This window comes from Nannobrachium achirus (genome assembly GCF_963921795.1).
Source record: "Nannobrachium achirus genome assembly, chromosome: 12".
Classification (NCBI taxonomy): domain Eukaryota; kingdom Metazoa; phylum Chordata; class Actinopteri; order Myctophiformes; family Myctophidae; genus Nannobrachium; species Nannobrachium achirus.
The window spans coordinates 51,380,473-51,396,738 of record NC_137832.1 but is presented as its reverse complement, the minus strand read 5'-3'; the positions used below and the strand labels follow the sequence as shown (position 1 = coordinate 51,396,738).

Below are 16,266 nucleotides of genomic sequence, written 5' to 3'. Positions count from 1 at the left end.
AACTGCATATATTATTAATATGAAGAATTACTAGGGATATTGTTATGCCGTATACTGTATGAAGGTGAATAAATTCTTTATTTTTTTCTTTAAAATGACCAGTTTGTCTTTGTTTTAGGGGTGCAGCAGTAAATCGAACTAGTACTTGATTTTAATGGATTATTAAAAAAAATACATAGATAATTTAATAAATAATCGATTAATAATAACCATTTTGGGTATAAGATAAGATAAGAAAACTTTATTGTCCATCAAATTTGCATAAAATGGAAATATGTCTTCGGCACACAGGCAGTCATTCAGTATACAACAATAAAACATACATAGAATACACAAATGCATTAAAAACTATATAAAATGCATCCCATAACATAGCAGTGATCAAGGGCTGTAGGGGTTGGAACTATTTAAACATTTTCTTATTTAAAATTTCTACTGCAGTTGGCACAAATGATGTCTTGTAACCCTTCTTTTTTGCTGGAGGTACTTGAAGCCTCCCGCCTGAAATCACACCTGTGTGAAGTGAGAGGTGCTGATGATGATAGATCCACATGACATCACAGGATAGGGACATAAGACATCAGTATTTGATATAATGGAAAAAAAACACATGGACATACACACAAAGTCATGTATTGGAGCCGTTAGCACCGCTCAACAAAAATACTGTGCTTTTTGCATTAAAAACAGCAGGGCTTGACATTAAGTTGTGTCCTGTTGTCCGGGACAAGTAATACATCCTTCTGGACAAGGCTCATTAAAAATGTACTTGTCCGTTGGACAAGTGGCTCTGGGTTTCACTTTTTCTATGACATTCCTAGCAGTATGCAGACTATGGACTGGCGATACTATGGGGTGGAGGGAGCAAGGGGGGTCGTTAGCAGTCCTTTTATTTGTTCTATTTCAGACTGACTCCTATGCATGCATTTAAGAAAGAAATTACTGTGAAATGTTTTTTTATCCGGACAAGTGACTTTTGTGCCCAGACAAGTGCATGGGAAATGTACTTATCGAAAGGACAAGTGCCTCAAAAAAGTTAATGTCAAGCCCGTCACGAATGGTGCATGGCTCTTGGGACCAGCTGTAATGTGCTGTATAAAGTAATCTTTCCTGCTGGCCTCAGAAACCTTCCGTTTAAGAAAGAGTTGTCTGTAATCTACAACTCATTTTCTAAAAGGCTTCCCAATGCGTTTAAACCCCAGCATCCGTATTGCGGGGATTGGGAAAGATTTCACAGAAAATAGACTGACGAGCTCACAAGGTGTCATGCAGCAAAGCTTGTAGATCTGCTATTTTTGTTTTTTAAAAGATATGTTTATGGGCTTTTATGTCTTTAGTGACAGGACAGTAGACTGACAGGAAATGGGGAGAGAGACGGGGAGTGACACGCCGAAATTCTGGTCGGGCTCGGGAACCGAACCAGTGACACGCTGTCAGGCTACGGACTGGTAGGCCAGCGGGTGCCCCCAAAGTGTATTTTTTTCTATTGATTACTCACCACATGGAGAATTGATTTTTCAGTTTTTGTCGCATTCCTAAGCCAATAATTTGAGGAGACTCTTTGTGTCTCCATAGGAAACAAAGCGGGCTCTTCGTGTCTCAACCACTGCTGGTCATCAAATTATTGGTTTAGGAATGCGACAAAAACAAAACAAAAAAATATATAGATGAATTCAAGTCTCCATGGGGTGAGTAGGCTAATCGATACGAAAAAAAAATGGGGGGTTAACTATCCCTTTAAGTTTTTGATGCCTGTACTTTTGTTGCGACCGTAGGTCGCATTTACTACCAAAACCTCCACGGGCTGTCTGTGAGTGAGTCAGTCAGTCACACTTTTGCCCTGCTCATATCTCCACAACCGTTGCCCCCATCCATGCCAAATTTTGCACACACACTCCTTGACTGCCAAACTACAACCTCCAAGGACCCCCGGAGCCCCAGGGACCCCCAGGTCCCTGGGGGACCCCCAGATGTAAAAAATGACCAAATGTGCAAAAATGACCAAATGACCACCCCAACGGGGCTGCTCACGGGGAATTCCCGGGGACCACCGACTCCTGGTGCTCCAGAACGGATGCAAAAGTGGTGGCGCCCCCAGTGGAGGACCCCCTGCCACTGCAGCGCACATAAAATGCCATAACTCGGGCTAGGAGCGTCCGGGAGAGCCGGGGCCGGTACCTATTCGTCCGCCAAGGCAACGCGGAGACCCCACCCCTCATTTCTCACATGGCCCTATTCTAGCGCCACCTTCAGGCCGATTTTTAAAACACATTTTGGGACACTGCTCCTACAGTTTTTGCCCTAAAATCACGAATATCACTATACAGCATGTCTACACTCATGTCATCAACATGGATCAGGAAGATTTTGGAAAAACAAATTTTTGCCCTATTTGTGGAGATAAGCCACCTACGGTCGCTTATCTCCCGATTAGGGAGTCTTACTGGTACTTTTACTCAAGTAGCCTTACATTTTGAATACCAGACTCTTTACTTGCAAAGGAGTATTTCTATATTGTGGTAATGCTTACTTTGTCCACCACTGGGAAGGTGTGACTGGACACTCAGACAACCCAAGCATTCTTGAGGGCCATGCCATATCAATGCCAAACATCACGTTTTCCAATGGCCAAATTTCCTCTTCAGAAGGGGAAGTCTATTCTAGGAGTGGGTGAGAAATTGAGCTCCTGGCCAGAGTACAGATCTGTGTTTCACTAACAATTGGAATGAGTCAGACAGGGTGTGGTGTCAATAGGATATAATTTGTTATTTTTACTGCATTGAAATGTACAGTATAACCTGTCTGCTTCAGTGTAATAATCCTTTGCTAATAATTATACCTGCATCTAAAGAGAATGGAATTCATAAAATGGAATTTCCTCATTTATTAAAAAGGAACTAACAAAACAAAACTAACAACTAACAAAAGAGAACATCTTTTGTTAGTTGCTTTGTGTAATACAAGCTATACATAAGAGACCCATTGATTTTCAGTTCCAATTATCAAATGCTTCTGTCATACAGATTCCAGCATTGTACACTGCACTGCACAACTGAAGACAGTAGTCCCATTAAAGCATGTTACATTGCATTAATCCTGTGATACGGCTCATTGGTGAGAAAAGTAAAACATGAATATATACAAATACATTCTCTCCACACTTGTCAATAGAGACAACTAGAGATTCATTTAAAAAGAAGAATATTGTGTAAAGTTCATTTTCTTCTGTAGGCCTAATATAATACAAAATGTTCATATCTAGAAGATTGCGCATACAGTGAAATATTCAATACCTTATTTGTTTTACAAATACCACCATCATCATTGTCTCCGCCAGGCTGAAAGGCATGGCCGAGACTATGTTTCGCACCGCCTGTCCGTCCGTCAGTCCGCCTGTGGACAGCTCATCTCCGGCACCGTTGGCTTGATGTCAGTCACACAATTTTGAGATGTAGATGTTGTTTGACTGTACTTCTTCTCTTCACTTAAAGAATTTGCGATTTTTAAAACGAAAGAGCTCCACAGAGTTTTCTTAACCTCTTCGCCCATGAACGCATAGAGAAATGGATTCATGCAACTGTTTGCGCTCGCAAGAGTCCCTGATATGATGGTCCCAGTCGTAATGAATGCTTGGTGACTGTTGTTAATGTCCAGTAAAACAAAGATGTGGTAGGGGAGCCAACAGATGACAAATATAACTATCAGGGCCGTCATGACTTTGAATTGCTTAGTGATCCTGGCCCCCTGGTTCCGCAAACTTACAATGATGATAGGATAACACACAGTGATGATTGCCAGTGGAACTACAAAGCCTAGAACGAATCGAACAACAGGAATACTAACAGAGCTGTTTGGTAGAACTGAATAATTGTTGTAGCATTTAATAACCTGCTTATCGTCGTCGGATGTAACGTCACAAATGTCGCGAACCACAAAGGAGGGGATGCTCAGCACCACAGAAAAGAGCCAGGCAATGACAACTGCAACCGCCGCCCTTTTCACCGTGCGACCACTTTGGGCCCAAAACACAAACACAACAGTCACACAACGGTCAAGGCTGATGATCACCATGAGGAAAATGCTGCTGAACATGTTGAGGAACAAGACAAAGGAGGTGAACTTGCACATGAAAAGTCCAAAGATCCAAGATTCTGTTACCATCAGAATGATGTTGAAAGGGAGAATTGCGCAGTAGATGAAGTCGGAGATGGCCAGGCTGAGGTACCAAGTCGTGGTCATTGTCTTCTTTTTCATCTTGAAGACAATGACCCAGATGACCAGGCCATTCCCCAAAACCCCTAGCAGGAAGATGACCACGTTTATCACAGCCAGGGCGACATACCTAGGGATGGGACGATATTATTATTGTTTATCGTGATAAAAAAACATTCTATAATCGTATGGAGGTTTAAATTTAAACCTCCATATTTTTTATCATGAATCCGTCATGCACTGGGATCAATTCACCTTTTATTTGCCGAGATGCATATCTCGTATCGTTTTAAACCCTCTATAATTGGTCAAACGGACCTGGAAATAATGTACTTGATAAAACGTTTTTCTTTGTTTTTCTCTACCAAATCTCTTTTCCCAAAAATAGCAGATCTACAAGCTCACAAGGCATCGCGTTGCAACATGTTGTGAGCTTGTAGATCGGTTATTTTTTGGCAAATGTTCCACCCGATAATGGATGTTGGGGATATTTTGATTATCGCGATATCGTAAATAACAATTTCTTTGGTCACAATAATCGTGACATGACATTTTAATATCACATCCCTAGACATACCCTGCTTGGTTAATGGTCAACGGTGAGGTGGTTTTGTCGATGCTGTATGGAACTGGTGACTCGTAGTCATAATCAAACTCTGCACTGGTACCGGTAGGTGAAGGTGGCGGCACCGATGTCATCATGGAGTACTCCTTTGGAAAAGGAAAGTTACTGATGTGTTAAGTGGTTAAAGTTAAGTCCATTTTTGTCGTAAGGAATTTGTAAAATTACTAAAACAGTACTTTCCCACATGATTTTTGCAGTAATATATAAACACTACAAAGCATTTATTACGCTACATAATATTAATAATTATTATAATGTTTTAACTTCAGCATCCGGGGCATCAAATTGCATTGTAAATTTGCAATAAAAATGTATAGGAATCACAACTTACAGTGAATGTATTGTATACTGTAAGCACTGCTAATACTGGCTGCACCTGTATAAAAAATAAAGATATGAAAAGATTATGGTACACTGAAAAAGGTGTCTGTGTGTGTGTGTGTGTGTGTGTGTGTGTGTGTGTGTGTGTGTGTGTGTGTGTGTGTGTGTGTGTGTGTGTGTGTGTGTGTGTGTGTTGTGCATGCATGGTCCTTCCTTACCTGCTGTGAGATCTGCTGAGTGTGAGAGAGAGAGATATGTTGTGAGGAGAAAATATGTCTGAGATCCCTGTATTTATACTGGATCAGGTACAGCCATAGTGAAACTTTCAACATGGTCTCCCCTGTGCCAGTTCTAGATGAAAATGGCAATACAGACGCACGCACAAATTAATCTAGAGTACCACTGTCTCGCAGCACCTTTACTGCCACTTCCTTCGTATTTTCAGTTTCCTAGTGAAACTTTCAGAAACTTTCAGTTTCACTATGTGTAAATTATCCCGTAAATTATTGGTGTTATTCCAGGAGCGTTCTATTGTTGGCCTCATTTCACAAGTCAAAACGCTATGGTGGTGACGATGAATCAATTTGAGATAAATCACAATCATTTTGCATAATCCTGAAAAAAATGCATACATTTAAAAAAGAAAAGAATCCCAAAATAGTGGAAATAGCAGATCTACAAGCTCTCAACGCATCGCAATATGATGAGTTTGTAGATCAGCTATTTCTACTATTTTTGTATGAAATGATGGTAAAACTATTAAATATGAGTCTATGACTTTCTACAAAGCCCACTTCACACACTTAAATCGTTAATCACAATTCTACTTCTTCATACTGTCACAAAAGCATCAAACATAGCAGTGAGCTTGTAAAGTGAAAGTGAAAGGGGTTAATACTGACACTGACTAATAGTAGCATCACGTCTTTGCTTTGTCCAAAACAATGTTTTGTTCTGTCTTTTCTGCTCACTATATTTTTGTTGTCATCTTTTGTTTGTTTTCATAATCATATATATGTGTTTTTTATATATATATATATATATATATATATATATATATATATATATATATATATATATATATATATATATATATATATATATATATTAATACATGCATATTGTATGTAAATGTCTTGACTGCACTTTCCAGCACCAACCACCGCCACCAAACTCCTAATCCTCACCTACTGCAGGTCTGGCCCCCGGCACTCTGTCATGCTATGACTTGACACTTACTGTTCTTACAGAGGGTGGAGATGATACAATGATAACAAAAATGAAAAGTGTGCTCATGGTGCCAAGAGTGCAGAATCACATGATTTACAAGAAGCCAGGCAGAGGTTCTAATAAAAGTGGTATGTTGCATACCATACCAATAAGGTGGTGCCTCCTTTTGTTTTGGTTTGTTACACTAGAGCAGTAGGTGGTTTTGGTGTGTGTGTGTGTGTGTGTGTGTGTGTGTGTGTGTGTGTGTGTGTGCGTGCGTGCGTGCCTGCGTGCGTGCCTGCGTGCGTGCGTGCGTGCGTGTGTGTGTGCATGGACCCCCATCTGAAAACATGTTGTGCCAGAGACCCCCAGAAGAAAAAAACACAACAAAATACTTTCAAGATTTTTCGAAGATTTTCAAAAACAGCTTTCAGTGATCTGCTATTTTTTGTATAGACAGAAAAAATAAAGAAAAGAAAGTCTCCAGCTATTATAATATTGAGTAACTTTTTCTGGTTGGGATACCAATTTAACCCAACCGAGAAAACCCTACGAATATAATTGATCAAATTAAATGTTATGTTATAGCCTACATTAGGATAGAAGGACCTGGACCTCGTTTCCAATTCAAAAGACTCCAACAGTTTAATTATCAAATCAAATAAATCAGATGCGACGATGCGGGCATGCGGCTGCATCATGGCTGAGATTTCAGTCACTTTCTTTTTCTCTGATGGAGAAGTCTTGGTCAAACGGGTCAGTTCCCCTTTCTCACCACACAGATTTGTATTTGTTATAAAACAAACTCCTGCACTCTATGAGCCTGATACAGGCATACTTGTAATTAATTTGTCGGATAAATAAATTGGTAGAAATATCACTCACCTGTCAGTGACTGTCACCTGAGCTCACCTCTCTCACACTGTAGACTAGAGAACAGATCTAAAGAGGATGTTTCTGTGATTATTTTCCCCCTTACTACAAAGTTCCGCCTGTAGGGGGCGTTGCGGTATAATGGTGGACGTAATCTAAATAGGATCAGACTAGTGCAGACATATTAGCCTATCTTCCATTTCATGCTTTCAAAATGTATAAAATGATTTGAAAATAGCAGATCTACAAGCTCATAACCCGTCACATCGCGATGCCTTGTGAGCTTGTAGATCGGTTATTTTCAAATAGCTGAACTTGCTGAAGTCTATAGGGCTGAAGTGATAATGTATGTTTTTACAACCTACAAAGTAGCCTAACTAGCAGTGTTGGGCAGTAACTAGTAGTTACTAGTAATATATTACTGTAATATCATTACTTTAGTAATAAGTAATGAGTAATGAGTAAAGTAAGGGATTAGCCTACTCTGCCAAAACAGTAACATTATAGCCTACTTCGTAAAAAATATATAAGATATTACTTTTTATTACTTTTTTGCCGGCTGTCTTTTAGTTTTTGTTTTCGTTTTAAAGGCCAAGAGAGATTGCTGAACTTATTACTCTCCTGAGTAGTATTGCCCAACACTAGTAACTAGTAACTAATGTTTTCAAATAAATGTAGTGGAGTAAAAGTAGGCCTACAATATTTGGATCTGAGATGTAGTGGAGTAAAAGTAAAAGTATTGGAAATTGGAAATAGCCTACTCAAGTAGGCCTAAAGTACAAATAACTCAAAATATACCCAAGTACATTACTTAATTATAGGACTTCATGGATCTCCTTTTAGTTTACCTTGTACCAGTGAACTGTACTGTCATGAAACTGTAGTTCTCCTGTTCAATCTTCTAATAAAGTTTTCTGTCAATCAGTGAATGCAATAACATTGTATAGCCTATATAATCGTCAACACTAGAGGGGGCTGTAAGCTTTAGCACACAGTCTTGGCTCCCCTGGGTTACATTTTCTTTCAACTTAACTATGTCCAGTGTATAATACAGTGTGCACTGGGGGTCCCCTTTGTCATGTTGTTTGTGTGCTGCAGTACAGCACACCGGTGCTTTGTTGAATTGTCCTGTACTAGAAGCTCGGCCGCGCTTCGGGTGGCAGAGCGTCTAGTCGGCGACCCGCGACCGGCCTACTCAGGAACAATATAAATAGGGAATGAATGCCCCACCCTTTAATGAAAACCCCATTATAACTGTTGTCATAGGACCCGTTTTGACCATCTGTTTGCCTGTGTCCATTTATGCCCATAATGGAGATATCTGTATCTGTCTGTCTGTGTCCATTTTATGCCCATATATGGAGATCTCTGTATTGGAAAACCCTGATGTCAGACATCAGCTTTAGCACCGGTTCTGGAGAGACCGCGTATCGGGTTGGGTCGAGGCCGGCACTGCACTCCGCGCCGTGGCGGGGAACGCGCACGCCGAATCTGAAGCCGGTGGGACTAACGGTTCTCGAGATACACGGACTACATACAATACACACAGAGATTTCTTGCATTTATTGTAAAATAAGATTACTGATGTTCAACGTTGACATTTTGTAAGGGGTACTATTGAGCCATTAGGCCACAGCCTTTTTTGAAACAGTGAGTTCTTTGTTTTTGCAACAGATGTGTGCAAAGTTGCGCAACCTTTTCGGCATATTTAGGTCCTCAAAAACGCGATTCATTTTCAGCAAAATAATAATTCCACACATTTCAATGGGGCCTCGCACTGGTGCACCGCTCCGGCCCTATAAGTAGTGTCAAACTAATCTCCCGCAGAAAATGGACTTGGGATACCTTTCCTTCAAGGACGGCCACTGCACGAAGAAGTAGTCCGAGATGGGGTAGAGGATCCTCCCAGAGAGCGAGAGCGTCTCGACTCGACACACGCTCTCGGTGTAGACGATCAGGACCTTCTTCAGTCCGAGGACCCCCAGTAGGACCCCTGCCAGACACAGAGGGACGCAGGTACCCGGACCGTTACACAGCATCACGTCAGGTCGCAGCCTGAACACCAGAGCTAAGGAGTGGAGAAGGGCCTTCAGGAAGCTGACCCCGGACGAAACCCACCTCTGACCTACCTCGCGACTCCGTGGGATCTGGTGGAGGGCATACTTTGACTCTGCGTCTGCGCGACTTTCCGAGCTTTCGAAGCTATGGATTTTGCCCTCGCTCGTCTCGTCGGTGTCTGCGACGACGTAGTGGCGAGGGTTGTAGGAGGGGGACAGACCCCCCATCAGGCGGAGGATCTCGGCGGTGTGACCTCCCGATCCGGCGACGACAAGTACGCTTACGCGACCTTTCACTCCGGGTTTACAGTTTGAGCCGGACTTAACAACGTTCCATAACCGCACGATTAATGTCATCAAAACTGTCACGAAAAGCCAGAGCAATACCCCAGCAACCAGAGCCATGATTGCTGCTTCGAAGCTCCTTCGGATCAAAGATTACCAAGGCAACTCATTCTAGGCATATGATATAGAATGTGTTTATGTCAATTTAGATCTGAATTATCAGCCTATTCAGAGCTATTCTGCAGAAGGTTTACAACATAGTCTAAATAGTACTAAGTACTTAGTACTTAGTACTAAGCAACAAAACGCTAAGGATCTCATGAAGGAGGACTGAAACATGCCTTTATGAAGCGGCAGTGTCTGAGAACCGAGGGGCCCAAGCTTTAAAGAGGACATTATGACATAATGTGACGTAACAGTAGTATCCTACCTATACTCCTTCTTGGACACATCCCTATTTGGTCAAACCTGGAAAGGAACTCCATATTTGGGCATAGCTGACATCCAGTGCTTAATTTGTCAATGAAAAGGTGGGGGATCCTGGGTTTTGTGTGCACACGCGCACATGCACGCACATGCACGCGTGCACGCACACCTACACGCACATGCACGCGTGCACGCACACCCGGTGTACATTTTCCGAATACACCAAGTAGGTCTATAACATTATTGCGGAATCAACAGTAATATCTATAATAGGCCTATATTAAGTTATATTACTTTTTTTAACCCGCAAAAGAAAATAGATGTGATCTGTTTAGCCAGCTCCTTTTAAAACAGAATCCAATTTATTGGAAAAATAAGTCTCCAATCAGTAATACAGAATGTATTTGACAGCTGTGATCAGTGCATTTACCAGACATTTAAACTGTCAGTAATTTTACCCCATGCTCTGTATGGTCTGCTCTTTCCCCTACACCCTGGCTACCCCTCAGAATAAAGGGATAGGGGTTTAAGTCAGTGAAGTTACTAAATCACACAAGGATAGACCCCTGTAGATAGACCCCCTGTAGTAACTCTGAGGACTCTGAGCAACCCCCTGTTGAAGACCCCCTGCCTATATTATCCTGGCTTAAATAATACATATTTTCTTTTCTGGATTCTGGCTAAAAAGTGTATTTTAGACGTGAGGTGGGGGGCTCTAGCTGGGTGTTCCCACTAAGTATAGTGGGCTTTCAGCTCCCTAAAACAGTCCGTTTCGGTGAGTACACGTCAAAGTGTAGTTTTATTTATTAACAGGGGAGAGGCTGAGCAGTGAGCACATAACGTTAACGACCAGAGCTCGTCCAGTTTGTTTGGCTAACGTGAAGGCTAGGCTACGCTAACTGGCTAACAGCAACAGTCAGTGCTTGTCTGCTTGAGAATTGAATGTGCTGCGGGTGATATGCAATGCTTTATCATAACGTGCACAAAACCGTGCTTTTATTGTCCACGCTCCGCTCCAGATTTAAAGCAATCGATTGCTTTTTAAATGTAAACGTCGCATGATCCACACATGTAAGCGTGCCGGGCTGGTTACAGGTCTGTCCCCCTCACGGCTCCCGGCCGTTTGACAGCCCACAGCACAGCACAGCGCAGCGCAGCTGAATCTGATCCAGTCAACGGCCGCGTCATAACTGTGCGCAAGTTGCTGCGCTGACAGACCTACAAGCCATATTGCATCTCTGGTTGATATGGGTGGATAGCTTGTAGATCTGTTCTTTTTGTGCAGGGAAGGTCCCGGATCCTTGATTCCAAATCGAATAGGTGGCGGATCCAATCAAATAGGTCCCGGTCCGTAAAAGCGAGGTAGCGGAACAAGATCCGGCTTGTTCCGGCACAAATTAAGCACTGCTGACATCACAGAGATGACATTACCTGGGAACTGCATATTTGGGCATCTTTGCATTAAGACTGACATGAGCTGTCTTTGAGTTTTGTCGTTCTCTTTATAAATCATTTTGCCATGAGTGATGTCATCTAGATCAGTGGACGTGGTTCTTAAATGTTAAGGATCCTCAAATGAATATGTACGGTATATTAACTGCAGACTTGTGCCAGATCAGTATTGTTAAGAAGTTTCAAAGATATTCCAAGCATTCTGCAACATTTGTTAACAGCTCAGCCAGTCAGTCTCCATGCAGGAATAGAACTTCTAACCTTCTGTCTCTCAGGTACATTTTCAGTCCAATGAGCCACTGGGGTTTTCAATATGTCAGCTGGATAATAAGACAAAAGGTCCTGTTTCTATTGTGGTTTCAAAACATTCAAACATCTAGACAAGCAGCAGCAACAACAAACCATAGACACATAATGCTGTTAAAGGACGTCTAATAAGAAAAAAGACCATTAATGTCTAAGCGGCGAGTGGCTCAATGAGTTCGGATACGGGGCTAATGGTCCAGGGGCTGTGGGTTCAATTCCCACTTAAGACTTTACTTTAAAGACTGATTTCCAGCAGAATAATTTCTAACGCAGCACAGAAAGCAATGTGATACGAACTCTGGTGCAGCTGACTGGTAATGCAGTCTGTGACTTCTATAGCTAGATTAGGCCTATATTAGTCTATAGGCCTACTATTATCCTACTAGCTCCAAAAATGTAAAATACTCCTGTGAAGTAAAAGTATCGATACTGCAATATAAAAAAAAACTCTGTTACAAGTAAATATTCAGAATTCTGTCAATGGGAAACGAGACGTTTTTCTGCAGAAAAAAAGTGAGTCCCAAACAAACATCAGTGTCTCAGTGTCTGAGCAGCGGACAACATCGACGCTGATCGCCTGTCAGGACGTAATGGGTGGAGCCGGGGGAAGCGAAGGTCGCTTCTCGCCTCCAACCCTACGAGCGGCGGTCACACTATACTCTGTGGTCACACCTGGCCAAGTTGAAAAAAATCCACAAGTTGGAGAATGAACGGACTGAAGAGCTGTTTAACGGTGTGTGCTGCGTTTAAAGACCCCAAGGCAGCTCGCAGGTTGCTGCCCGGCTGATGAGAAAAGCACCACTGCACCAGCATGACAAACAAACCGAACATGACTTTAATACCTCTGGATTTATAGAAAATAGCCGAGCCATAAAAGATATTGTAACGACCCTGCAAGAGATGAGGCCGTAACTCGCTCCGCTAAACGAGCTAGCCTTGGGGTTGCGGGTTGCTTCCTCGTCTGCTGAGTGAGGTGCTGGGGTTCGCGTCCCGGTTGGAGCGAACTGTCTCCCTCAATCTGCTAAACGTTACAATATTATAGATTCCTTGGCAGATTGGCAGCCAGCAGCAATGGACTATCACATTACACGATAAAGTTTACGCCTCCTGCCCTCCTGTCGCCTGTCAATCAGTTAACAGCGCACGCTCATAGACCTACACACGGCTGCAGCAGTTATTGCGATGGGACATATGCCTATATTATAATAAATAGTTGTTATTTAAATAATGAGTGACAATAAGGAATGAACAATCTGGCGTAAGAGAGAGAGAGAGAGAGAGAGAGAGAGAGTCCTAGAGACCTATACAATCATCATCACCACAATTAATCTATAGTTTATAGAATATTCATGTTATTGTATAGTCTACTTGTATATTGTGTTTGTTTGATTGATTGATTGATTGATTGATTGAAGACTTTATTAGAAGTTTGCATAGGAAAAGGTACAGTTTCATGTCGGCATTGTATTTATTTCAATGGTCCGCCGGTTTCAAGGCAGCAGCAAAATGCGTGTTTTTGCGACGACTGGTGGTGAGGTCTGTGTATGGACGTCTAACTTTGGACGGCGTATGCACGTCGTATAGACGGCGTGCGAACGCTGGCCTAGAAATGGCTGTTTTTTGGTGTGTGGCAGGTCTGACTTGGACGTCGTATGCACGTCGTATGGACGGCGTCGCCAGCGGTTGTGTGAGTGGCCAGAGAGGACAGAGTCTGTAGAAAAGGCGTCACATTAACGCCTTTGTGCAACATTCAAATATGGCCTTTGGATTGAAATCGAAGTGTTTATAGATTGCCTCATGAAAACCCTGTACATAGGGTATATATATATATATATATATATATATATAGGCCTATATATATATATATATATATATATATATATATATATATATATATATATATATATATATAGGTCTATATACTATATGTATGTATGTAATGGAGGTAATCCGTAAATCCGAACCTCAGTCGCAGCCCCAGCCTGAAGCCTCAAAAGTTTAGTATGCCCTCATCATATAGGGATAGCCCTTTGGAGTAATGGTTAAGATGATGGACTTTCAGGGAGACCGGGGTTCAAAACCGGGTGGTGGATTCAAATTACCTCTGTTATATTAGGCTATAATATTGGGGTGAACTACTCCTTTGAGACGCAAAACATCATTAGGCTATGGTGCACTAAAACCAAAGAAACAGTCAGTCCATCGACTCTTCAGCATATTTTATTTAACTTTTGTCTTTTTAAAACACAACTAATGCATTTATAAACAGTCTTCATCTAATCCTTATTAAAGTGAAAATACAAAGGAACACAAACATATTTACATTGAAACAGAACAACAGTATGGGGGGAGGGGGGGCAAGCCGGACATCAGTTAAACCATTTAACTTCATAGTGTATGCTGTTACCCTGAACATTAACCAATTAAACCCTCTATTTAATGTTTTTAAACGTTTTAACACCAAATCGCTTCAACCAAAAACAGCCTCTTGTAGACTGTCTAGTTTTGGCGATTGATTCTGGGGGTTAACCACTTAAACCATTGTGAAAAAAAACTTTCAGCTGAAAATAGCCAATCGACAAGCTCTGTCTATTTTCAGCTGAAAAGGTTGTCTACAATACCAGAGAATAGAAAGGACACTAGTATAGAGCCCTGAGGGACACCGCTCAACAACATGGAGTAGGCCTGGGCTGATAGATCATGACTAATCCTATGGTACAAATTAAATATCGGGAATAAAATATAGTAAATATTGGCATGATGTTGTGAAAAGAAATGGGGGTGGGGGGACACGACAAAACAGATTTATAAATAAAACAAATAGAGGGGGACAAATCTATATAATCTTTATATTTATGACAAAACAAACTGAACATAAAGAAGAGAACATTGTTCGGAACAGGCTTCTGTGTGTGTGTGTGTGTGTGTGTGTGTGTGTGTGTGTGTGTGTGTGTGTGTGTGCGTGCGTGCGTGCGTGCGTGCGTGTGCGTGTGTGTGAGAGAGAGTGGAATCATCATATTCAGCCCACCTCAACAGAACTCATTCAAACTTATTCCATTCACTTCTAGACATCGACCACAAGATGGCAGTGCCAGCATACGTTTCTGTGTAGTGGAGTAGTAGAAAGAAATAGGATACAGCTAGAGATGGTTAACCCAGTGGTTCTAAACGTGTGGAACGGGGACCCTCCCAAGGATCCTTGTGAGAGTTCCACAGGGTCCCCAGAAAAAAGAAAAGAAAAAACGAGTAACAGTTTCTCCAATTTATACCCATTGTATAATTTGGCTGTTCGAAAATAGCCCATCAACAAGCTCACATGCGAAACGTTGTGGGCTTGAGGATCGTCTATTTCCCAAACATCTTGAAAAATCGCGATGAATTTGGAATCATTCAATATCTCTCATACTAAATATTTTTGAATGGGGGTCCGCTGCCAAATAATGATGTTCTCAATGTGGGGGTCCTTGACATGAAGTTAGAGAACCAGACTGGGTTAAGTGTTAGTCCTTCAGCAGATGGCTGAAGGCCTGAGTGCCCGAACCCCCCGCTGTGCCAACATGACAGGGAGCTATTTTAACACTGATTATCACTAACACACAGTGGTGGACATTCAGTACTCAACCCAACAGTACTTGAGTCAAAGTATATAGATACTCCTGGTCAAAATATTACGAGCGTGAAAGTGCGCTAGTAATGTTTCTCTTTCTACTTTAAAGTTAAAGCATTGGAGTACTTGCTTAAAAAAGTATTCAAAAGTACATTTGAAAATATTTAGGTATTCAAAAGTACAAAGTACATTTAGTTTTTTTAATATCAATGCATTGCTGTATTGAAATTTAGAAGGAAAATAAAATAAAAAAACATTTTTCAAAAATCATGAAAATAGCCTTATCTACAAGCTCACAAAGCAGTAGCTACATTACTACACAGCGTGAGCTTGTAGATCAGTTCTATTAGATATATTTGAAATAGGGCTTGAGTGGTTCATTCATAATGTACTTTTTGTAAGTTTGGGTCCCGCGGGGGTCCCTTCCTTCCTAGCAATGTAGTGGAGTCAAAAAGTACAATATTTGTCGTAGTGTAATGTAATGTAGTCGGAGAAGAAAAGAAAGGTACAGATAACTCAATATACTCAAAACAAAAATAATGTACTTAAGTACAGTACTCAATCAAGTATGTGTACTTTAGCTATTGTCCACCACTGATTATTTATCACCAACACACTATCATCACGCCTCCGTTTGAAGCACAAGGCCAAGAGTCCCATTGATAAAGAACAAGGGTCTGTTTCCTGATGAGGCTTTTACACATACACACACACCAACAAAAAAAATAAACATTACATCATGTTTAAAATGCAGCCAGTGCATTTTAAACAGCACAAAATATAACTTCTGCAGAGAAATACAAAGCATGGCTGACGACCACACACGACATTTTCACCATACATAAACGAGGAGAAATGCATACAGTATAAGAGAAACTATAAAAAAGGTTAGC

At 41.4% G+C, this 16,266-nt stretch overlaps 2 protein-coding genes across 2 annotated transcripts; both read right to left on the bottom strand.

The window, feature by feature from the left end:
* Positions 1–2,641: 2,641 nt before the first annotated feature.
* Positions 2,642–4,911, bottom strand: LOC308295685 (chemerin-like receptor 1; the record flags this gene model as incomplete). The annotated part of the gene is made up of 3 exons (XM_080738735.1): positions 2,642–2,703; positions 3,639–4,342; positions 4,790–4,911. 3 exons carry the CDS (start codon positions 4,909–4,911, stop codon positions 2,642–2,644), a joined length of 888 nt encoding a protein of 295 aa, XP_080594861.1.
* Positions 4,912–9,048: 4,137 nt separating this feature from the next.
* LOC308295684 (UDP-N-acetylglucosamine transferase subunit ALG14-like) lies at positions 9,049–9,702 on the bottom strand (the record flags this gene model as incomplete). Its single annotated transcript, XM_080738734.1, has 1 exon — positions 9,049–9,702. The coding sequence occupies one exon, from the start codon at positions 9,700–9,702 to the stop codon at positions 9,049–9,051; it is 654 nt and encodes a 217-aa protein (XP_080594860.1).
* Positions 9,703–16,266: the final 6,564 nt, after the last annotated feature.